This window comes from Miscanthus floridulus, chromosome 9, assembly GCF_019320115.1.
Source record: "Miscanthus floridulus cultivar M001 chromosome 9, ASM1932011v1, whole genome shotgun sequence".
NCBI classification, from domain to species: domain Eukaryota; kingdom Viridiplantae; phylum Streptophyta; class Magnoliopsida; order Poales; family Poaceae; genus Miscanthus; species Miscanthus floridulus.
In genome coordinates this window covers 130,925,751-130,948,273 of record NC_089588.1, presented here as the reverse complement: position 1 = coordinate 130,948,273, position 22,523 = coordinate 130,925,751, and the positions used below count along the sequence as shown (strand labels likewise).

Sequence of the window (22,523 nt, the reverse complement as noted above, 5' to 3'; positions counted from 1 at the left end):
AGCCGTTGGCGAGCAACGCACTCTTTTTCTTGTTCTATATATATTGCACTTGTTCAATCTTGAATCGTCGTCTTTGAATTTTGATGGAGGTATGGAGAAAAAAATCTTAAATACGATACATGCATTCAGAACTCTTAAAGTTTTGACCCAGTCATTGATCATCGTAAAGAATGAGAAAATTTTAGAGACAGCAGGTGGCTTGAATGGAATCGAGGTCGAGGATGGTCACGTGAGGTGACAGTGAGGTGTTCAGCCGCATGGATGCATGCGCAGCGTCACATGGACGCATGTGCTACCAGCGTAGGTACCCGAGGCCCATCGATGGATGGCTGCCAAAGTCCCCGGCTGCCTGGTTGCTTCTCTTCAGCTACTGCAGGCCTCCAACTAGACGCCTTGCCACCACCAACCTCCAGACCAGTGCAATGAATCCACCGCACCCAGGTCTGAAGCAAGTAAGGGAAGAAGCATGAGTGTGCTGACAGGAGCGCTGGGAAGCCTCGGCCCCAAGCTTCTGCAGCTGCTCCAGGACGAGTACAAGCTCCAGAATGGCGTGACGAAGCAGGTGCGGTGGCTCCACAGTGAGCTGGAGGGCATCCACACCTTCCTCTGCAAGGTCTCTGATGTGCCATGGGACCGGCTCGACGAGCAGGTGAAGGTGTGGGCTCGCGAGGTCAGGGAGGCATCTTACGACATGGAGGATGTCCTCGACACTTTCCTTGCGCGCGTCGATGCTGCCGAGCCTGCCGACCCCAGCAGGCTGAAACGCGCCATGAAGAAGATGGGTAAAGTGTTCGGCAAGGCCAAGGCTCGTCGCAGTATTGCTGGTGCCATCGAAGACATCAAGAAGCATCTCGAATAGGTAGCCGAAAGGCGTCAGAAGTACAAACTTGATGACATTATGTGCAAGCCACTCGCAACAACGTCAACTATTGATCCTCGCCTTAAAGCTATGTACAAACAAGTGACACAACTTATTGGCGTCGACAAGTCAAGGGATGAGCTCGTATCCATACTGATGACGATGCAACCAGATGATGGTACCTCGAACCAGGAGATGAAGAAGGTTTCTATTGTTGGAGTTGGAGGATTAGGAAAATCCACCCTTGCCAAGGTGGTGTATGAGAAGCTTAAGTCACAGTATGACTGCGGGGCTTTCATTTCAATTGGTCGGGATTATGACTTGGTAAAAGTTTTCATGGATAGTCTCTTTCATCTTGACGGTGAAAAGCATAAGGACATTCACAACACTCGAAGAGGCCTCGAGCTCCTCATTCACCAACTTCGAGAATTCCTGAAGAAAAAGAGGTAACACAGACACTCAATTGTAAATTGTAATTATCCAGTGCCTTTTAAGATATTGCTCCACAGTTACTCGATGCTACACTATGTTGTAGGTTATACTAAAAATGTTATCTCCACATCATTTATGCCAGACTACTTCTTGAGATTGATTTTCTCCACTCCATGCACACAAGAAATGCATTTCTCCAGTAGTCTCTACCTAACAGCTTCTAGCTCATTTTTTAAGTATGTTGCTTTTAGACTACTATAAAAGGGCAATGCATTTAGCACTTCTAAACATCATAGTTTAAGTAAATTCGTAAACATTTCCAATTATGAATTGAGCTTAGATTTTGAAAACGTGTTTCATATCTGAAACTATAAATCTTAGGAAAAACACATTTTTAGGGTGTCATCTATGTTTGCAACATGCCTATAGATGTTCTGTATAATAAATTAACGTCTTACATATGTTGTTTTCTTCAAATAGGCCCTTTGGTATGTAGTTTCCATAAATATCACTACCAGAATCCCGAATTACCTTTAGTGCCAAAAAACGCAAAGGAAAATACTAGAACCGCAAAGGAAATAATCATTGAACATTAACCATCAAGCAAATTCTATCATGTATTTTATTTTTACTAGCGTGATCATGTGTTTCATGTGTCATGCGGACTTCCTTTAATCATAGCAAATTTCTTGCGTCTGCAGAAGGTCAAACTTTACTAACCAATGGTTCTTCCACTTTGGTTTGGAGCCAGTTTAGTTCCACTTCATTTTGCAAAAATTTTCAAGATTCTCCGTCACATCGAATCTTTGGACACATGCATGAAGCATTAAATATAAATAAAAATTAAAACTAATTACACAGTTTAGACGAAATCCACGAGATGAATTTTTTAAGCCTAATTAGACTATGATTGGACACTAATTGCCAAATAACAACGAAAATGCTACAGTGTCATTTTGCCAAAAATTTTGCAAACTAAACAAGGGCCTTGGCTGATGTATGTGAGGTACGCACTTGGGAAGCAATCGAACTAGCACTGGTTGAGAATAATCTTGGAAGTAAAGTAATCACAACTACTCGTAATTTTGATGTTGCCAAAGCATCTGGTAAGGTTTAAAAGCTAAAGCCAGTTTCCTATGATGACTCCATGAAATTATTTTATACAAGGTTATCTGGTGCAGACCGAAAGTTCCATGAAATTTCTGAGAAAATTCTAAAGAAATGTGCTGGTATACCATTAGCAATCATCACAATGGCCACCCGGCCGCTGCTGGCGCACGCGGGCTTAGTCGGCCGCCAACGTCCCTGGAGCCACAGATCCGGCCGCAGCCACTACATGCTGGCGCGGGATGCGGGCACGGTCCCTGGAGCCACAGATCCTTCGTAGCCGTAGTTGCTAGCAATGGCAGGCTATCAACCCTGCTTCTCCCCTCCCTACGGTAAGACGTTGCAGGAATGTGAACACATGGTGGAGTTGTGTGATGAGTCACAGATCCGGCCGCGGCCATTACATGCTGGCGCGGGATGCGGGCACGGTCCCGTCGGCCATGAGCCAGGCGCGGGTGCGACCCAGGCTAGAGCAATCTGTTTACGGATGAGAATTGGGTGACATGATTACGCTAATGGCGCTTATTTGGTATAAAAAATAGTATTTTAATATATTTGGTTAAACTTGAAATTGTTTCACGTATCAAAATATGAGACCTGCACTTCTTTCAGCTGGAGAAAGTGCATACTAAAAAAGTTACTGACAGCGCGCAGTGGCTGCTCATTCAAGTATATAAATGCTGCGGAACACAAGTTGCAGTGCAGGGCTTAATATTGTTGGCATAGTGCTGACGATGATAGAAACTTCGATGTGTGAATGTGTGATGAGCATTCACGGGACTGAATTTATTCAGGCCCCGTTTAGATCAAATTTTTTTTTGGCTTTTGGCTACTGTAGCACTTTCGTTTGTATTTGTCAATTAGTGTCTAATTATGGACTAATTAGGTTCGAAAGTTTCGTCTCGTGATTTCTCACCCAACCGTGCAATTAGTTTTTTTTTCGTCTACATTTAATGCTCCATGCATGTGCCGCAAGATTCGATGTGACGGAGAATCATGAAAAATTTTGGATTTTGGGTGGCATCTAAACAGGGCAGTCTGATGGTGAAGTCTCCTCCTAAACAGTGTTTCTATCTGACTTTAATTGGCTTGCGTGTGAACGAGATCCCCTGCGATGGATCAGCATCAGAAAAGTGTATAAACGCAAATACTAGTTTGTCATGGCCCAGCATGCCACTGCACTCAGATCTAAACTGAAGGCAATAATAGAGGACAGGGGCAGAGGTCCGCGCAGGCCAGCAAGTCAAGTCGTCGGCCCCCAGTGACGCCTTGTCACCAGCAACCATCACACTTATTTGCTGCTATGAATCCACTACACTCAGATCTGAAACAAGCAAGGGTAGAAGCATGAGTGTGGTGACGGGGGCGCTGGGAAGCCTCGCCCCCAAGCTTGCGAAGCTGCTCCATGACGAGTATAAGCTCCAGAAGGGCGTGAAGAAGCAAGTGGAGTCGCTCTCCCGCGAGCTGGACAGCATCTACGCTTTCCTCCACAAGGTCTCGGATGTGCCATGGGACCAGCTCGACGAGCAGGTCAAGTTGTGGGCGCGCGAGGTCAGGGAGGCATCCTACGACATGGAGGATGTCCTCGACACCTTCCTCGTTCGCGTCGACGGCGGAAAGAGCAACTCCGACTCCAGCAGCCTCAAACTTGCCATGACGAAGCTGGGTGAGCTGTTCTGCAAGGCCAAGGCTCGCCGTGATATTGCAGCAAAGATCAAGGAAATAACAAAGCGTCTCGAGGAGGTAGCCAACAATCGTCAGAAATACAAACTTGATGAGATTATGTGCAAGCCACTCGTAACCACATCAACTATTGATCCTCGCCTTAAAGCTATGTACAAAGAAGTGACACAACTTATTGGCGTCGACAAGTCAAGCGACGAGCTCATGTCTATGCTGAATCAGTCCCAACAGGATCATGATGCCTCCAATAAGAAGATGAAGATGGTTTCAGTTGTGGGAGTTGGAGGATTGGGTAAAACCACTCTTGCCAAAGCGGTGTATGACAAGCTTAAACCACAATACGACTGCGGGGCTTTCATTTCAATCGGTCGGGATCATGACTTGGTAAAAGTTTTCAAGGATATTCTCTTTCATCTTGACAGTGAAAACCATAAGGACATTCACAACACTGAGAGAGGCGTCGAGCTCCTTATTCACCAACTCCGGGAATTCTTGAAGAAAAAGAGGTAACACAGACATCCAATTGTAAATTGTAATTAGCCTGTGCTTTTAAGATATTGCTCCTCAGTTAGTCGATGCTACACTATGTCGTATGTTATATCCTAAAAATGCTATCTCCACATCATTTATGCGAGACTACTTGAGATTGATTTTCTCCACTCCATGCCCTGAGTGCTCTTTTTTTAAGTATGCAGCTTTTAGACTACTTAACTAGCTATAAAAAAGGACAATGCATTTAGCACATCTAAGCATCATAGTTTAATTAAGTAAATTCATAAACATTTTTACGAGCTTAGATTTTGAAAATGTGTTCCTTCTGAAACTATAAATTATAGGAAAAACAACGTTTGTGGGTTGCCTATGTTTGCAACATGGCCATAGATGAGTAAGTTCTGTGTAATAAAGTGTCCTTAAATATGGTGTTTTCTTCAAATAGGCCACTTGGTGTGTAGTTTCTATAAATATCACTACTAGAATCCCGAATTACCTTGGGTGCTAAAAAACGCAAAGGAAAATACTAGAACCGCAAAGGAAATTATCCTTGACCATTAACCATCGCAACTTCCGTCATGTGTTTTATTTTTACTAACACGACCTTGTGTTTTATGTGTCATGCTGACTTCCTTTAATCTTAGCAAATTTCTTGCTTCTGCAGAAGCTCCAAACTTTATTAACCAATGTTTCTTCCACTTTGGTGTGGATAGGTATTTTATTGTTATTGATGATGTATGGGAGGTACGCACCTGGGAAGCAATCGAACTAGCACTTGTTGAGAATAATCATGGAAGTAAAGTAATCACAACTACTCGAAATGTTGATGTTGCCAAAGCATCTGGTGAGGTTTACAAGCTGAAACAACTTTCCTATGATGACTCCATGAAATTATTTTATACAAGGTTATCTAGAGCAGACCGAAAGTTCCTTGATAACCATCCAGATGACATTTCTGAGAAAATTCTGAAGAAATGTGCTGGTATACCATTAGCAATCATCACAATGGCTAGTTTGTTGGCTGGTAAACCAGAATGCGAATGGTCAAAGGTCTACAACTCTATTGGTTTTCATACTACAGATAACAAGGAAGCTGAAGATACTATGACAATACTTTCATTTAGCTACTATGATCTGCCTCCACATCTGAGGACATGCTTACTATATCTAAGTACATATCCAGAAGATTATTTTATCGAAAAGAAACCTTTGATATGGAAGTGGATAGCTGAAGGATTTATTGATGGGAAACAGGGAACAAGATTATTTGAGCTTGGAGAAAGATACTTCAATGATCTCATTAATAGAAGCTTGATCCAGCCAGTGGAGAATGAGTGGAATGGCAAAGTAGAAAGCTGTCGTGTTCATGATATGGTTCTTGATCTGATGCGTAAGCTTTCATCCGATGAAAACTTTATTGCTATATTAGGTGATAATGTTGAAGGAACACCTGCACCAAGCAGTGTCCGTCGGTTAGCCAACCAAAACAGAATAGCCGAGCACATTAATTCTGAAACAATGGTTACAAGGATGCCAAAAGTGAGGTCATATATCGCATTCAAGTGCTTTATTGATAGCCGGGACCAGTTTTTGAGATTTAAACTTTTGCGCGTGCTGGACATAGTAGACTGCAGCTTTGAGAAAGGTTGCCACCTTGAGCATCTTGGTGATTTACTTCACTTGAGGTACCTTAGGATAAGATTCAACGGTAGTTCCCTTGAACTTCCCATACAACTAGGGTATCTAAAGTTACTGCAAACACTCGATGTGCAGGGAACATTACGGCAAAGACTCGATGTGCAGCGAACATTGCCAGCAAGCATTGTGCACCTAACAGAGCTGGTCCGGCTATGTGCTGACAAAAAGGTACCGGATGGGATTGGGAAGCTGGTTTCCCTGGAGGAGCTAATAATAGTATTTGGTTGCAGTGATAAGCCCAAGAGATTTTTCAAGGAGCTTGCCAGCCTGCGAGAACTGAGGGTGCTCGTGTTCGGCACTCAAGGGGCGGACGAGAGCATGCAGAGAGATTTTGTGGAGTCTCTAAGCAATCTGCAAAAGATCCAGCATATAAATGTGCACGGTTCAGCTTGGCACGCAGATACAGCCATGTGGGAAGCAGCAGGCTTTGTGCTCCCACGACCTCTCCATTATTTGCAATGGTCTGTTATTGAATTTTCTAAATTGCCGTCATGCATTAATCCCACACGTCTTCCCAACCTGGCCCACTTGGCACTGTTTGTGATTACTATGGATGAGCAGGATCTGAAACTCCTTGCTAGGTTGCCGGCGCTTTGTTATCTCAGACTCTTAACAGTGTCCACAGTAACTGCGAGTAATATTAACGCTGGTGATCGCAGCTTCTTCCAGAAGTTGACGCACTTCGTTACCGATGCAATGGTGCAGTTTGAGCAGGCCAACGAGGAGGACACTAGCGTTTCATTGCATATGTGGAATGGAGAGGATGCTATGCCCTTTGCCTCTAGAAAAAGCAATGACTCCAGAAAAGTTTTACCCACTGGCGTGATGCCAAATCTTGAAGTGCTTGAGCTTAATGTCCCTCTATGGGCTATAAAAGATAACTACAGTGACTACTGTGGAAATATTGGCTTGGAGTACCTGCCTTCCCTTCGGGAACTCAGAGGGCGGATCAGCTATCGTGGCACGTCTGTTCCGGAGTGCGATGCTGCGTTGGCTGTACTGAGAGACGCATGCAACGTCCATCCCAACCATCCCACATTTGATATGCATAGATCATATTAATCAGGTACGACGAGAATTTTGTAGTTCCGATCAAATTAATATCTCATTATTTGTTTCTATCTTGTTACTGTCTCCATTTTGGCATATATATATATATATATATATATATATATATATATATATATATATATATATATATATATAGCACTTGCTTGTCTCTACTCAATTAATTATTAGCTTTATCCGAATTTTCAGCTGCAAGACCATAATGTGTCTTAAAGAGATACCAATTTGGATCTGCATGCGTACAGTGTATGTAAGTACTCTCTCCAACCTGTTCGGTCCTATCCTAGCTGATGGTGTCACTGATGCTGCTCGTGCGTGTCAGCCATTCGAGTGCGCAGATTTTGAAAATGTGTAGCCCACTTTCCGTCAAACAAATAACTTTGTGATTCCTGAGAGAGACATATCTGGTACAGCACCATCGCATTTCCATTATGCGAACATCTATGCTGATGTATGAAACTACCAAACCTGTTTTATTAGCACATACTGATTTTCCATCATTGAATCCATTACATAACGGACGTAGTTTTTTTCAGTCACTGGCTGCACCGACTCTGTTTCTGGCCACCAGTCGATACTCTGTTTTCCAGACTCTGTGCTGCCTCGATTGTTGGTTCCTTCGTTTGATTTGTACATAAGTCACTTGTTTATAATCTGTCACGTGAGAGTCTATGACACATCTATCCTTGTATGATTCTTCACTAGGAAGTAAGCACTTTGGTCATCGGATAATTAAAGGTTGTAAGCATAGTATGTGCACAAAGATTAAGTAGAATTATTGATGTTTCTGATCCAAGTTTCTGCATGAACCGTGGTGCAGCTCAAATGGAGTTGGCTTCAATGCTTGTAAGACTATAACAGAGCCCATCGCCACAAGACATAACTTCACTTGACTGTGAGCGAGACGGTTTCGGCTCTTATGTTCACCCGAGCTATTTTATATTCAAATAAATAAAATATGCTGTATCAAATTTTCAATGTACTCTGCTGCTATTAGAACCTGCTGCAACATTTTTCTCCATGCTGAACTGCTGGCTTGTATTATTTATTTAGTTTCTGGACCTTTCTGTGGTTCGTACATTCTAATAAGCTTGGAACGTATTTATGTTGTGCGAAAGATTGAGGAGGCTTTGTGTGTTGCTTGCATTGCCTCAGGGTACCTTTTTGCATTACCGCTGCCTGGTTTCCACACGACGCATTTGCCCGCTGGGATGCTGGATCCAGGCATGGAACAAGAGAACCACTACTGGAGACGGCCTATTTGCTCGACAAAGGCCTATTAACCCTCGACAAAGGTTTTGCCGAGGGCGGCCCTCGTCAAAGAGCACTCGGGGAATTTTGAGTCGGCGAAGAGGATCTTTGACGAGGGCCCTTTATCGGGCACTCGGCAAAGCCTTTGCCGAGGGCTGGAGCGGCACTCCGCAAAGAAAAATAGCCGTCACGGCGCCGGCGCCTGAGACGGAGTCTTTGCCGAGGGCCGTCTCCGGGGGCCCTCGGCAAAGTATTATTCTTTTTTAAAAAAAATCTTTGCCGAGGGCCTCCAACCATGGCCCTCGGCAAAGAAATGTTGCAGAATTTTTCCAAAAAATCTTTGCCGAGGGCAATGGGACGGCCCTCGGCAAAGAATTATTCTTTTTTTTTTGAAAAATCTTTGCCGAGGGCTTCCCCGCAGGCCCTCGGCAAAGAAATTTTAATTTTTTTAAAAGTCTTTGCCGAGGGCCTCCAACCATGGCCCTCGGCAAAGAAATGTTCCAGAATTTTTTCAATGAATCTTTGCCGAGGGCAATGGGACGGCCCTCGGCAAAGGACCCTTCTTTTTTTTTGTTTTTTGTATTCCATCGACACAAGCATTTCATCGACACAAGCATTTCATATATATGCATATATATATATATATCAACCATCACATATATATATCACACAGAACCCATTTTCTCACAGTATATCACAACCATAATTGTGAACCACAAATCACAATATATTACAACGACAAGTCACATGTTCATCATCATTCACATGTTTATTACAACAAGTTCATAAAATCCAAGCACAAGTCAGAACCATAAACCACAAATATTACCATAAAGTCCAACCACATCACCTAGCACTAGTCCTCATCAAGGTAGCCTATGAGACGGTGGTGAAGGAAAGGCGGGATCACCCGGTGACGCACTACCGGGATGATTGGAACCCGCGGACGGAGGCTGCACAAAGGAGCAGAGATTACATGTGTGAGTAATCCGGAAAAACAGTTTTGGAACTTAGAGATTTCATCTAGTAATCTAGGAATACAAAAAGATTAGACTCAATTGAAAATTTCGGCAGCACCTCCCCTGCACGGGGAGGTTTCCAAAACCTGCAAGAAACAACGGCACGAACGTCGACATCCACAACGGCACAAACGCCGACATCCACAACGGCACGAACGCCGACATCCACAACGGCACGAAGGCCGACATACATGCAAAGCACAAGCGAAAAGTGAACTTTCATACTTACAGGAGTAGCTGCAGGAGTAGGAGGTGGAGGAGCTGAAAACTGCACATGTACACCCGATGCTTGCCCAAGACTTTGCATGATCACCATCATCTCCGCCATCTGCTTCTGCGTGGCCTCGAACGCGACCTGCTGGGCCTGCAGCTGTGCGGTCAGTTCCGCGTTCTGCTCTTGACTTTGCCTTTTTGTTTCTTGCAGCTCGGCCTGTAATATTTCACTCCAATGTATCAGTAATACAAATCTAATTTAGGTGTGTAAATATCAACGTACGACGAGTAAAACAGGAATTACCTGGAGTGCATGGACCTGCTGCAGTGCTGGAGAAGGCCGTGTGCGTATGGGCTGGCTGGAGCTCGTGCTCCGTGCTCGGATAGCGTCGAGGGAGGGAACAATGGTGGAGTCGATGGCGCCGTCTGCAATCCACAGCCGCCCGTGCTTCTTGCCTCCTCCGAGCCTCATGATCGTCTGTGCAACAATGGGCTCTTGGACTTTAGTATACACGTTCGGGTCGGAGTACACCTGGGGCGGGGCAGCCGGGTCGAAGGAGACAGAGGACGACGCCCTGCCCATGTGGGACATAGCCCACGCAGAGAACTCCGAGACCTCCTCGCCCAGGTGCGCAGCCTCCTGCGAGAAAGACGGGAAGATGGTGAGAAATCAAGCAGAATTGAGCATCAAAATAAATGAAAGAAATCACTTACGTATGCTTGTTTGTATCCGGGGAGGCTGCGACTGCCTTGATGGTGAGTTGGACCTTGCCTCATCAGACGCTATTCCCGCTGCCTCTGCAAGGTCTCTGGTGTGCCACGGGACCGGCTTGACGAGCAGGTGAAGGTGTGGGCACGCGAGGTCAGGGAGGCATCTTACGACGTGGAGGATGTCCTCGACACTTTCCTTGCGCGCGTCGATGCCGCCGACCCCAGCAGGCTGAAACGCACCATGAAGAAGATGGGTAAAGTGTTCGGCAAGGCCAAGGCTCGTCGCAGTATTGCAGGTGCCATCGAAGACATCAAGAAGCATCTCGAGGAGGTAGCCGAAAGGCGTCAGAAGTACAAACTTGATGACATTATGTGCAAGCCACTCGCAATCGCAACAACGTCGACTATTGATCCTCGCCTTAAAGCTATGTACAAACAAGTGACGCAACTTATTGGCATCGACAAGTAAAGGGATGAGCTCGTATCCATGCTGATGACGTTGCAACCAGATGATGGTACCTCGAACCAGGAGATGAAGAAGGTTTCTATTGTTGGAGTTGGAGGATTAGGAAAATCCACCCTTGCCAAGGCGGTGTATGAGAAGCTTAAGTCACAGTATGACTGCAGGGCTTTCATTTCAATTGGTCGGGATTATGACTTGGTAAAAGTTTTCATGGATATTCTCTTTCATCTTGACGGTGAAAAGCATGAGGACATTCACAACACTCAAAGAGGCCACGAGCTCCTCATTCACCAACTTCGAGAATTCCTGAAGAAAAAGTGGTAACACAGACACTCAATTGTAAATTGTAATTAGCCAGTGCCTTTTAAGATATTGCTCCACAGTTACTCGATGCTACGCTATGTCGGTGGTTATACTAAAAATGTTATCTCCACACCATTTATGCCAGACTACTTCTTGAGATTGATTTTTGCCACTCCATGCATACAAGAAATGCATTTATCCAGTAGTCTCTACGTAACAGCTTCTTGCTCATTTTTAAAGTTACTGACAGCGCGCAGTGGCTTCTCATCCAAGTACATAAATGCTGCGGAACACAAGTTGCAGTGCAGGGCTTAATATTGTTGGCATAGTGCTGACGATGATAGAAACTTCGATGTGTGAATGTGTGATGAGCATTCACGGGACTGAATTTATTCAGTCTGATGGTGAAGTCTCCTCCTAAACAGTGTTTCTATCTGACTTTAATTGGCTTGCGTGTGAACGAGATCCCCTGCGATGGATCAGCATGAGAAAAGCGTATAAACGCACATACTCCGTACTACTCCCTCCGTCCTTCGTTCAGAGGCGTAGTAGCATTTTTCACCGAGACCAAGGAGAACTTAATTGCCGTAACCTCCAGCCGCAAACGCCGCAAAATCCCTTCGTATCCCACGCTGACCGTAACTCCCTGCATGGCTGCATGCAAAAGCATTCAACGCTCGCGCAACGCCGGAACGCCCACGACCGCGCTCGTCCGCTCCCGCGTTTTTAGTTTCAGTTTTGCAGTTGAAAATTGCCGCGTTTTGAGTTTCAGTTTTGCTGTTGAAAATTACGGCAATGCATAAGAAATCAAATCTCCCGCTTAAGGTTTCAGGGTGTTTAAAATTTTCACAGTTGCCGCGCCTATGAAGCCTCCACAGTTCTATATATACCCTTCTCCTGCAACCTGTTCTAATCAGCTCTCTCTCTCGTCAATTCTCCTCTCCCTACCTCTCCAATCCATGGCGCCAGGTTGGGACAATCCAATTGATCGATGGTAACAAGCTCGCTCTCGTCCTCAGGAGTCCGGCGCCCAGTTGAGACCACGAATGAGCACCGGCGAAGCGACCGCGCCCTTTGCCGGCAAGGCGGCCGCGCCCTTTGCCGGCGAAGCAGCTGCGTCCTTTGCCGGCGAGGTGGCCGGCGAGGTTTCCGCGTCCATGGCCGGTGCTTCTCTTTCGTGGCTGAGTACGCAAGCGGGAGGGATAAAATAGGAAGTGCAGTTGGGAAGGGAGAGCAACTTGCATGCATGCATGCAGCTGATACTGGAAGCGAGGCGTCGCAGTTACTACGCGCGAGAATACAGGACGTGAGCGCTGGCTCCCGATGCACCCAACGGCTTAGGCGCCGGTGAATTCACAGACCTTTTCCAAGTCAATACGCCTCTGAATGAAGGACGGAGGGAGTACTAGGGCCGCGTTTAGTTGGCCTCCTGATTCGGCCCGAAATTTTTGGCACTGTAGCGACACTGCTGGGTACTGTAGCATTTTGTTTTTATTTGGTAATAATTGTCCAATCGTTGACTAATTAGACTCAAAATGTTCGTCTCGTAAAGTACAACCAAACTGTGCAATTAGTTTTTAATTTTGTCAACATTTAGTACTCCATACATGTACCACAAATTTGATGTGACAGGAAATCTTCTTTTTGCATAGTGCCAAATTCTGGAATCTGGCAAACTAAACATGGCCTAGTTTGTCATGGCCCAGCATGCCACTGCACTCAGATCTAAACTGAAGGCAATAATAGAGGACAGGGGCAGAGGTCCGCGCAGGCCAGCCAGTCAAGTCGTCGGCCCCCACTCACGGCGGAGCAGCATATGTTGTGCTCATCACTCATCAGTGCCGTAGACCCCATGTGGACGCATGTGCTACCAGCGTACTCCCTCTGTCCCATATTATTTGTCGTTTCCGGTTTTCGTGCCACAAGTTTGACTCGATTTATAGAAAATACGTACAACATTTATATCTCCAAATAAATTTATTAAAAAACTAGATTTAAAGATCTTTCCAATGATACTAATTATGTATCATAAATACTAATATTTTTTAATATATATTTTATCAAAGATGTTTCTCGAGAAGTGAAAGCGACAGATATTCTGGGACGGAGGGAGTAGGTATCGAGGCCCATCGAATGGATGGCTGCCTGCCATAGCCCCCCGTCTGCCTGGTTGCTTCCGGGTTAGGGCGCGTTTAGGCCTTGTTTAGATCACTCCAAAATTCCAAGTTTTTTCACTCTCTCTCCATCACATCAATTTTTGGACGCATGCATGGAGCATTAAATGTAGATAAAAAAATTAACTAATTGCACAGTTTAGTTGGAAATCACGAGATGAATCTTTTGAGCTTAGTTGGTCCACGATTGGACAATATTTACCAAATAAGACGAAAACGCTACTATTCATCGGGTTGAAAAAATCTTCAATCTAAACAAGGCCTTAGTTTCGAAATTTTTTTGGCTTTTGGCTACTGTAGCATTTTCGTTTGTATTTGGTAAAAATTGTCTAATTATGGACTATTTAGGCTTAAAAGATTCGTCTCATGATTTCTCGGCCAACTGTATGATTAGTTTTTTTTTTCGTCTACATTTAGTACTCCATGCATGTGCCGCAAGATTCGATGTGACGGGAAATCTTGAAAAATTTTGGGTTTTGGGTTGCATCTAAACAGGGCCTTACTTTTGCAGCTACTTCATGCCTCCAACTAGACGCCTTGTCACCACCAACCATCAGACTTATTTGCTGCTATGAATCCACTACACTCAGATCTGAAACAAGCAAGGGTAGAAGCATGAGTGTGGTGACGGGGGCGCTGGGAAGCCTCGCCCCCAAGCTGCTGAAGCTGCTCTATGGTGAGTACAAGCTCCAGAAGGACGTTCGGAAGCAGGTGCAGTGGCTCCACAGCGAGCTGGAGAGCATCCACGCCTTCCTCCGCAAGGTCGCTGATGTGCCATGGGACCGGCTCGACGAGCAGGTGAAGGTGTGGGCGCGCGAGGTCAGGGAGGCATCTTACGACATGGAGGATGTCCTCGACACCTTCCTCGTGCACGTCGATGGCGGAGAGCCTGCCGACCCGAGCAGGCTCAGACGCGCCATGAAGAACATGGACCAGAGTGTGAATGGTCAATAGTCTACAACTCTATTGGTTTGGACACTGGAGGTAATAGGGAAGCTGAAGATACTATGACAATACTCTCATTGATCTCCCTCCAGATTTGAGGGCATGCTTACTATATCTAAGTACATATCCAGAAGACTACGAGATCGAAAAGGATTCTTTGCTATGGAAATGGATAGCCGAAGGATTTATCAATCCAGATCTAGGAAAAACATTATTTGAGCTTGGAGAAAGATACTTCAATGATCTCATTAATAGAAGCTTGCTGGTCCAGGTAGTGGAGGCATGGGATGGCAGAGTATCAGGCTGTCGTATTCATGATATGGTCTTGATATGATTCGTAAGCTTGCATTTGAAGAAAACTTTATTGCTCTGTTACGTGATAATATTCAAGCAACAGCTGGACGAAGCAGCAACGTTCCCAGGCATGGGCGCGGCCACCCAGCCGCTGCAGGCGCACGCGGGCTTAGTCGGCCATGAGCCAGGCTCGGGTGCGACCCAGGCTAGAGCAATCTGTTTACGGATGAGAATTGGGTGACATGGTTAAGCTAATGACGCTTATTTGGTATAAAAAAATAGTATTTTAATGTATTTGGTTAAACTTGAAATTGTTTCACGTATCAAAATATGAGACCTGCACTTCTTTCAGCTGGAGAAAGTGCATACTAAAAAAGTTACTGACAGCGTCCAGTGGCTGCTCATTCAAGTACATAAATGCTGCGGAACACAAGTTCCAGTGCAGGGCTTAATATTGTTGGCATAGTGCTGACGATGATAGAAACTTCGATGTGTGAATGTGTGATGAGCATTCACGGGACTGAATTTATTCAGTCTGATGGTGAAGTCTCCTCCTAAACAGTGTTTCTATCTGACTTTAATTGCCTTGCGTGTGAACGAGATCCCCTGCGATGGATCAGCATGAGAAAAGCGTATAAACGCACATACTAGTTTGTTATGGCCCAGCATGCCACTGCACTCAGATCTAAACTGAGGCCTTGTTTAAATTTGGGTTAGGAATCAGTATTTGGCACTGTAGCAATTTTGTTTGTATTGGACAATTATTGTCCAATCATGGCCTAACTAGGCTCAAAAGATTCGTCTCGTAATTTACAATCAAACTGTGTAATTAGTTATTTTTTTATCTACATTTAATACTCCATGTATGTGTCCAAAGATTTGATGTGATAGAGAGGGAGTGAAAAAACTTACCTGAAGGCAATAATAGAGGACAGGGGCAGAGGTCCGCGCAGGCCAGCAAGTCAAGTCGTCGGCCCCCACTCACGGCGGAGCAGCATATGTTATGCTCATCACTCATCAGTGCCATCTCTAAAGACACCTGCAGTCTCAGCCTCCCATAGACCCCATGTGGACGCATGTGCTACCAGCGTAGGTATCGAGGCCCATCGAATGGATGGCTGCCTGCCATAGCCCGCCCCCGTCTGCCTGGTTGCTTGCGGGCCTGGTTTAGATCGCAAGTTTTTTTACTCTCTCTTCATCACATCAAATCTTTAAACACATGCATAGAGTATTAAATATAGATAAAAAATAACTAATTACACAGTTTGATTGTAAATTACGAGACGAATCTTTTGAACCTAGTTAGGCCATGATTGGACAATAATTATCAAATACAAACGAAAGTACTACAGTGTCAAATACTGATTTCTAACCTCAATCTAAACAAGGCACCAGTTAATTTTGCAGCTACTTCATGCCTCCAACTAGACGCCTTGTCACCACCAACCATCAGACATATTTGCTGCTATGAATCCACTACACTGCTATGATCTGAAACAAGCAAGGGTAGAAGCATGAGTGTGGTGACGGGGGCGCTGGGAAGCCTCGCCCCCAAGCTTCTGCAGCTGCTCCAGGACGAGTACAAGCTCCAGAAGGGCGTGCGGAAGCAGGTGCACTGGCTCCACAGCGAGCTGGAGAGCATCCACGCCTTCCTCCGCAAGGTCGCTGATGTGCCATGGGACCGGCTCGACGAGCAGGTGAAGGTGTGGGCGCGCGAGGTCAGGGAGGCATCTTATGACATGGAGGATGTCCTCGACACCTTCCTCGTGCGCGTCGATGGCGGAGAGCCTGCCGACCCGAGCAGGCTCAGACGCGCCATGAAGAAGCTGGGTGAGCTGTTCACCAAGGCCAAGGCTCGCCGTGATATTGCGGGTGCCATCGACGATATCAAGAAGCATCTCGACGAGGTAGCTGAAAGGCGTCAGAAGTACAAACTCGATGAGATGATTATGTCCAAGTCAATTACATCAGCGTCCACTATTGATCCTCGCCTTACTGCTATGTACAAAGAGGTTTCCCAACTGATTGGCGTTGACAAGTCAAGGGACGAGCTCATCTCTATGCTGAATCTATCCCAACCGGATGATGATGCGCCTGACAAGAAAACTATCAAGAAGGTTTCTATTGTTGGTGTTGGGGGATTGGGCAAAACCACTCTTGCCAAAGCGGTGTATGACAAGCTTAAGTCGCAATACGATTGTGGGGCTTTTGTTTCAGTTGGTAGGGATCATGATTTGGTAAAAGTTTTCAAGGACATTCTCTTTGATCTTGACAAAAATAGGTATGAGAACATTCATAACACTGGAAGAGGTGTTGATCTCCTCATTCGTGAAGTTCGAGAATTCCTAGAGAACAAGAGGTACACATCAGAAATCCAATTGTAAATTGTAATTAGCAAGTGCCTTTTAAGATGATGTTGCTCCACAATTTGCTGTAGGTTATACTAAAAATATTATCTCCGCATCATCTATGCATGCCAGACTGCTTCATGAGATTGATGTTTTTCTACTCCACACATATAAAAAAATGCATAATTCAGTGGTGTCCGACATAAAAGGGCATGCATAGTATCATAATTTAATTAACGGCTTAAACATTTCTAATTCATAATTGAACTTAGTTTTTTTATATTTTTCTTCTGCAACTATAAACTTTCAACTTATAGTATAAAAATAAGGACCCTAAAAAATATAGTATAAAATAATCTCATAAGACGATAACTTCTTATTGCATATGCATAAAAGTTGAGGTATATTTTAAGAAAAAGAACAGTTTTAGGGTCACCTTGTGTTGCAACATGCACTTAGATGTGTAACTTCTGTATACAACTTGGCCTTAAATTTGTAGTTTTTTTTTAAAAAAATAGGACCTTTAATGTGTAGTTTTCAATTTTTCATGCATATGCCCAAAGTTGTAGGTTACTTCTTGAAGTTACTCTTCTATAATTACTTTCAACTACGATTCCTAATCAGAAAGATTCTGAAACATCAATGCACTGTATATTTGTACTGGCGACTACTTTTAATGTATAGTCATGAGTTTGATATGTAATGGCGACTACTTTTAATGTTAGAATTTTTTTAATTATGTAGAAGCTCCAACATTATTACTAACCAATGGTTCTTCCACTTTGGTGTGAATAGGTATTTTATTGTTATTGATGATGTATGGGAGGTACGCATCTGGGAAGCAATCGAACTAGCACTTGTTGAGAATAATCATGGAAGTAAAGTAATCACAACTACTCGAAATGTCGAAGTTGCCAAAGCATCTGGTGAGGTTTACAAGCTGAAACAACTTTCCAATGATGACTCCATGAAATTATTTTATACAAGGTTATCTAGAGCAGACCGAAAGTTCCTTGATAACCATCCAGATGACATTTCTGAGAAGATTCTAAAGAAATGTACTGGTATACCATTAGCAATCATCACAATGGCTAGTTTGCTGGCTGGTAAACCAGAATGCGAATGGTCAATGGTCTACAACTCTATTGGTTTTCATACTACAGATAACAGGGAAGCTGAAGATACTATGACAATACTTTCATTTAGCTACTATGATCTGCCTCCACATTTGAGGACATGCTTACTATATCTAAGTACATATCCAGAAGATTATTTTATCGAAAAGAAACCTTTGATATGGAAGTGGATAGCTGAAGGATTTATTGATGGGAAACAGGGAACAAGATTATTTGAGCTTGGAGAAAGATACTTCAATGATCTCATTAATAGAAGCTTGATCCAGCCAGTGGAGAATGAGTGGAATGGCAGAGTAGAAAGCTGTCGTGTTCATGATATGGTTCTTGATCTGATGCGTAAGCTTTCATCCGATGAAAACTTTATTGCTATATTAGGTGATAATGTTGAAGGAACACCTGCACCAAGCAGTGTCCGTCGGTTAGCCAACCAAAACAGAATATCTGAGCACATCAATTCGGAAACAATGGTTACTGGGATGCCAAAAGTGAGGTCATATACCGCATTCAAGTGTTTTATTGATAGCCGGGACCAGTTTTTGAGATTTAAACTTTTGCGCGTGCTGGACATAGTACGCTGTAGCTTTGAGAAAGGTTGCCACCTTGATCATCTTGGTGATTTACTTCACTTGAGGTACCTTAGGATAAGATTCAACGGTAGTTCCCCTGAGCTCCCCATGCAACTAGGGAATCTAAAGTTACTGCAAACAGTCGATGTGCAGGGAACGTTGCCAGCAAGCATTGTGCAGCTAACAGAGCTGGTCCGGCTACGTGCTCACCAAAAGGTACCGGATGGGATTGGGAAGCTGGTTTCCCTGGAGGAGCTAATAATGAAAGGTTTCGGTGACAAGGCCTTGAAATTTTTGAAAGAGCTTGCCAGCCTGCGAGAACTGAGGGTGCTCGTGTTCGGCACTAGAGGGGCGGACGAGAGCATGCAGAGAGATTTCGTGGAGTCTCTAAGCAATCTGCAAAAGATCCAGCATATAAAGGTGTACGGTTCATATTGGCACGCAGATACAGCCATGTGGGAAGCAGCAGGCTTTGTGCTCCCACGACCTCTCCGTTGTTTGCGATGGTCTGTTATTGAATTTTCTAAATTGCCGTCATGCATTAATCCCACACGTCTTCCCAACCTGGCCCAATTGAAACTACGGGTGACTACTATGGATGAGCGGGATCTGAAACTCCTTGGCAGGTTGCCGGCGCTCTGTTGTCTCACGCTCTTAACAGTGTCCACAGTAACTGCAAGTAATATTAACGCTGGTGATGGATGCAATATTAACTCTAGTGATCACAGCTTCTTCCAGAAGTTGAGGCACTTTGAGACCAATGCAATGGTCCTGTTTGAGCAGCCCGACGAGGAGGACACTAGCGTTTCATTGCATATGTGGAATGGAGAGGATGCTATGCCCTTTGCCTCTAGAAAAAACAGTGACTCTAGAAAAGTTGTACCCTCTGGCGTGATGCCAAATCTTGAAGTGCTTTATTTTGATGTCCCTCTGCGGGCTCTAAAAGATAACTACAGTGACTACTGTGAGAATATTGGCTTGGAGTACCTGCCTTCCCTTCGGAAACTTGGAGGTGCGATCGTCCGTGAAGACGCGCCTTTTGTGAATAGCGATGCTGCGTTGGCTGCACTGAGAGACGCATGCAACGTCCATCCTAACCATCCCACGTTTGATATGTATATATCATATTATTACACCATGTTCGCTTGATCGTATCAGCTATGATACGGTGTTTTTCTCTCACAACAAAACAGCATCAGGTACGACCAGAATTTTGTAGTTCCGATCAAATTAATATCTCATTATTTGTTTCTACCTTGTTTCAGTTCTGTCTCCATTTTGGCATATATTATATACATACAGCACTGGCTTGTCTCTACTCAATTAATTATTAGCTTTATCCGAATTTTCAGCTTGAAGACGATAATGTATCTTAAAGAGATACGAATTTGAATCTGCATGCCTACAGTGTATGTAAGTACTCTCTCCACCCTGTTCTGTCCTATCCTAGCTGATGGTGTCACTATTCCTGCTCGTGCGTGTCAGCCATTCGAGTGCTTCTGAGTTTTTGGGAGTTCACGGATTTTGAAATTGTGTTAACCTAATTTCCGTCAAACAAATAACTTTATGATTCCCCAGTCCTGACTACGTAGAATGGACCGTCGCATTTCCAATAAGCAAATACATGCATGCCGACATCTATGTTGATGTATGAATTACATTTTTGTTTCGGAAGGGCGAGTTCTAATAAGCAAATAACTTTATGCCGACATGTATGCATGAAACTACCAAACGTATTTAAGCAGATACCGATTTTTCATTGAATCCGTTATACAGCGGACGTAGGTATAGTCACTGGACCGTTCCTAGTGCCTGCACCAACTCTGTTTCTGGCCATCAGTGGATACTCTGTTTTCCACTGTCCACCTGTGAGTCTGTGACACGTCCTTCTATGATTATTTACTACTTCCTCCATCCCAAATTGTAAGACGTTTGATTTTTTTGGCCCTAAGTTTGACCACTCGTCTTATTCAAAAAATTTGTGCAAATATAGTCAAATTTAAGTCATTCTTGAATAATTTTTATTAATAAACCAAACCACGACGAAAGAAGTGATATTTTACACAAATTTTTGAATAAGACGAGTGGTCAAATTTGGTGTCAAAAAAATCAAACGTCTTACAATTTGGGATGGATTGAGTACGAAATAAGCACTTTTGTCATCCGATAATTTATGGTTGTAAGCTTAATATGTACAGAAGATTAAGTAGAATTATTGACGAACTTGCTTTCTCTCGTAGATTAGTTTTCCTGATCCAAGTTTCTGCTTGAACCGTAATATGTACAGAAGATTAGCTCAAATGGTGCCGGCTTCAATGCTTCAGAGTCCACGTCAGCCCATCGACACAAGTTCACTCGACTGCCAGCCATACTGTGCCGGCTCTTATGTTCACCCGATCTATTTTCTATTCGAATAAATATGCTGTATCAAAGTTTCAGTGTACTCCACTGCTATTAGAACCTGCTGCAACATTTTTCTCCATGCTGAACTGCTGGCTTGTATTATTAGTTTAGTTTCTCGACCTTTTCTGTGGTTCGTACATTCTAATAAGCTTGGAACGTATTTATGTTGTGCGAAAGTTTGAGGAGGCTTTATGTGTTGCTTGCATTGCCTCATGGTGCCTTTTTTGCATTGCCGCTGTCTGGTTTCCACACGACCCATTTGCCCCCTGGGATGCTGGATCCAGCCATGGAACAAGAGAACAGAGAATGCAGCCATGGAGCCGGCAGACCTGGTATCGTTTATATGCTGTCGTAGAGGTCGGCCCCCGTGGCGAGAACAGCAGGCCAATGGGTATGTGCGATATATACTCATTGCTCAAAAAAAAAAAGATGTGCAATATATACTCACTATATAATAAGTAGGATGCTGCTGATCATCTACAGATCTTCTATATAACACACAAGAGAAATTGAAGTGGACTGGAGAAGGAATCAAGCTGAAAACTTATAAGTACTGTTTTCCCGGGTGTCAGAGTGGTTATTCCTAAGTCACAACTTAAATAAAAAGGGTTTGCTCAGTCTCAATTACAGAACTGGAAACACAGAGCATATCCCATATATAGTTTAAACACAGAGCATATCATCTACAGACGGTTTCGGCTCCTATGTTCACCCGAGCTATTTTCTATTCGAATAAATCAAATATGCTGTATCAAATTTTCAATGTACTCTGCTGCTATTAGAAGCTGCTGCAACATTTTTCTTTTTCCTGAACTGCTGGCTTGTATTATATATTTAGTTTCTGGACCTTTCTTTGGTTCGTACATTCTAATAAGCTTGGAACATATTTATATTTATGCTGTGCGAAAGTTTGAGGAGGCTCTATGTATTTCCTTTTTCCATTGCTGCTGCCTGGTTTCCACACGACGCATTTGCCCGCTGGGATGCTGGATCCAGGCACGGAACAAGAGAATCCTGCCATGGAGCCGGCAGACCTGGTATCGTTTATGTGCTGTCGTAGAGGTCCAGCTACGGCAGTTGCTGAATGAAATTTGCACCTTTTTTTTTCCTTTCTTGAACAAGCAGGAGGGCTGCGTGCCATTCTGTATTACGGAAGAAGATAAAAGAGGAGGGAAACACCACTAAGTACACTGTTTTTGAAAAGTTATAGACTCACCTGTGCTAAAAGAAAAGTGACCTTAACCATAACCTCTACTGAAACTGAACATCGGCTAGGGCGGTCAAAAGAATTGGGAAAGAGTGAAAGACAAGAATTGCGTAAAACAATATCGTCTGTAAATTTCGTATCCCCGTCGGTA

At 44.0% G+C, this 22,523-nt stretch overlaps 4 protein-coding genes across 10 annotated transcripts; 3 read left to right on the top strand and 1 right to left on the bottom strand.

Moving 5' to 3' along the window:
- The first annotated feature begins 466 nt into the window (after nt 1-466).
- Nucleotides 467-859, top strand: LOC136480943 (putative disease resistance protein At1g50180). The gene has a single exon (XM_066478360.1). It carries the CDS (start codon nt 467-469, stop codon nt 857-859), a length of 393 nt encoding a protein of 130 aa, XP_066334457.1.
- Nucleotides 860-3,646: 2,787 nt separating this feature from the next.
- LOC136482959 (disease resistance protein Pik-2-like) lies at nt 3,647-8,459 on the top strand. 5 transcript variants are annotated; one of them, XM_066480111.1, is made up of 5 exons: nt 3,647-4,587; nt 5,287-7,337; nt 7,529-7,589; nt 7,662-8,047; nt 8,160-8,459. In XM_066480111.1, the coding sequence occupies exons 1-2, from the start codon at nt 3,746-3,748 to the stop codon at nt 7,331-7,333; spliced, it is 2,889 nt and encodes a 962-aa protein (XP_066336208.1). In that variant the 5' UTR covers nt 3,647-3,745; the 3' UTR covers nt 7,334-7,337; nt 7,529-7,589; nt 7,662-8,047; nt 8,160-8,459. The 5 variants fall into 5 exon arrangements, with proteins under 5 accessions (XP_066336208.1, XP_066336207.1, XP_066336205.1 ...); XM_066480110.1 differs by having other exon boundaries at nt 7,529-7,790; nt 7,876-8,047; XM_066480108.1 differs by lacking the exon at nt 7,662-8,047.
- Nucleotides 8,460-9,332: 873 nt separating this feature from the next.
- Nucleotides 9,333-10,834, bottom strand: LOC136482958 (uncharacterized). The gene is made up of 4 exons (XM_066480107.1): nt 10,537-10,834; nt 10,127-10,462; nt 9,839-10,039; nt 9,333-9,543 (listed from the first exon to the last, which is right to left on the bottom strand). The coding sequence occupies exons 1-4, from the start codon at nt 10,597-10,599 to the stop codon at nt 9,457-9,459; spliced, it is 687 nt and encodes a 228-aa protein (XP_066336204.1). The 5' UTR covers nt 10,600-10,834; the 3' UTR covers nt 9,333-9,456.
- A 5,341-nt stretch (nt 10,835-16,175) lies between these two features.
- Nucleotides 16,176-21,987, top strand: LOC136482957 (disease resistance protein Pik-2-like). 3 transcript variants are annotated; one of them, XM_066480106.1, is made up of 5 exons: nt 16,176-17,071; nt 17,856-19,961; nt 20,115-20,175; nt 21,008-21,556; nt 21,649-21,987. In XM_066480106.1, the coding sequence occupies exons 1-2, from the start codon at nt 16,227-16,229 to the stop codon at nt 19,909-19,911; spliced, it is 2,901 nt and encodes a 966-aa protein (XP_066336203.1). In that variant the 5' UTR covers nt 16,176-16,226; the 3' UTR covers nt 19,912-19,961; nt 20,115-20,175; nt 21,008-21,556; nt 21,649-21,987. The 3 variants fall into 3 exon arrangements, with proteins under 3 accessions (XP_066336203.1, XP_066336202.1, XP_066336201.1); XM_066480105.1 differs by having other exon boundaries at nt 21,003-21,556; XM_066480104.1 differs by lacking the exon at nt 21,649-21,987 and having other exon boundaries at nt 21,050-21,361.
- The last annotated feature ends 536 nt before the right edge of the window (nt 21,988-22,523 follow it).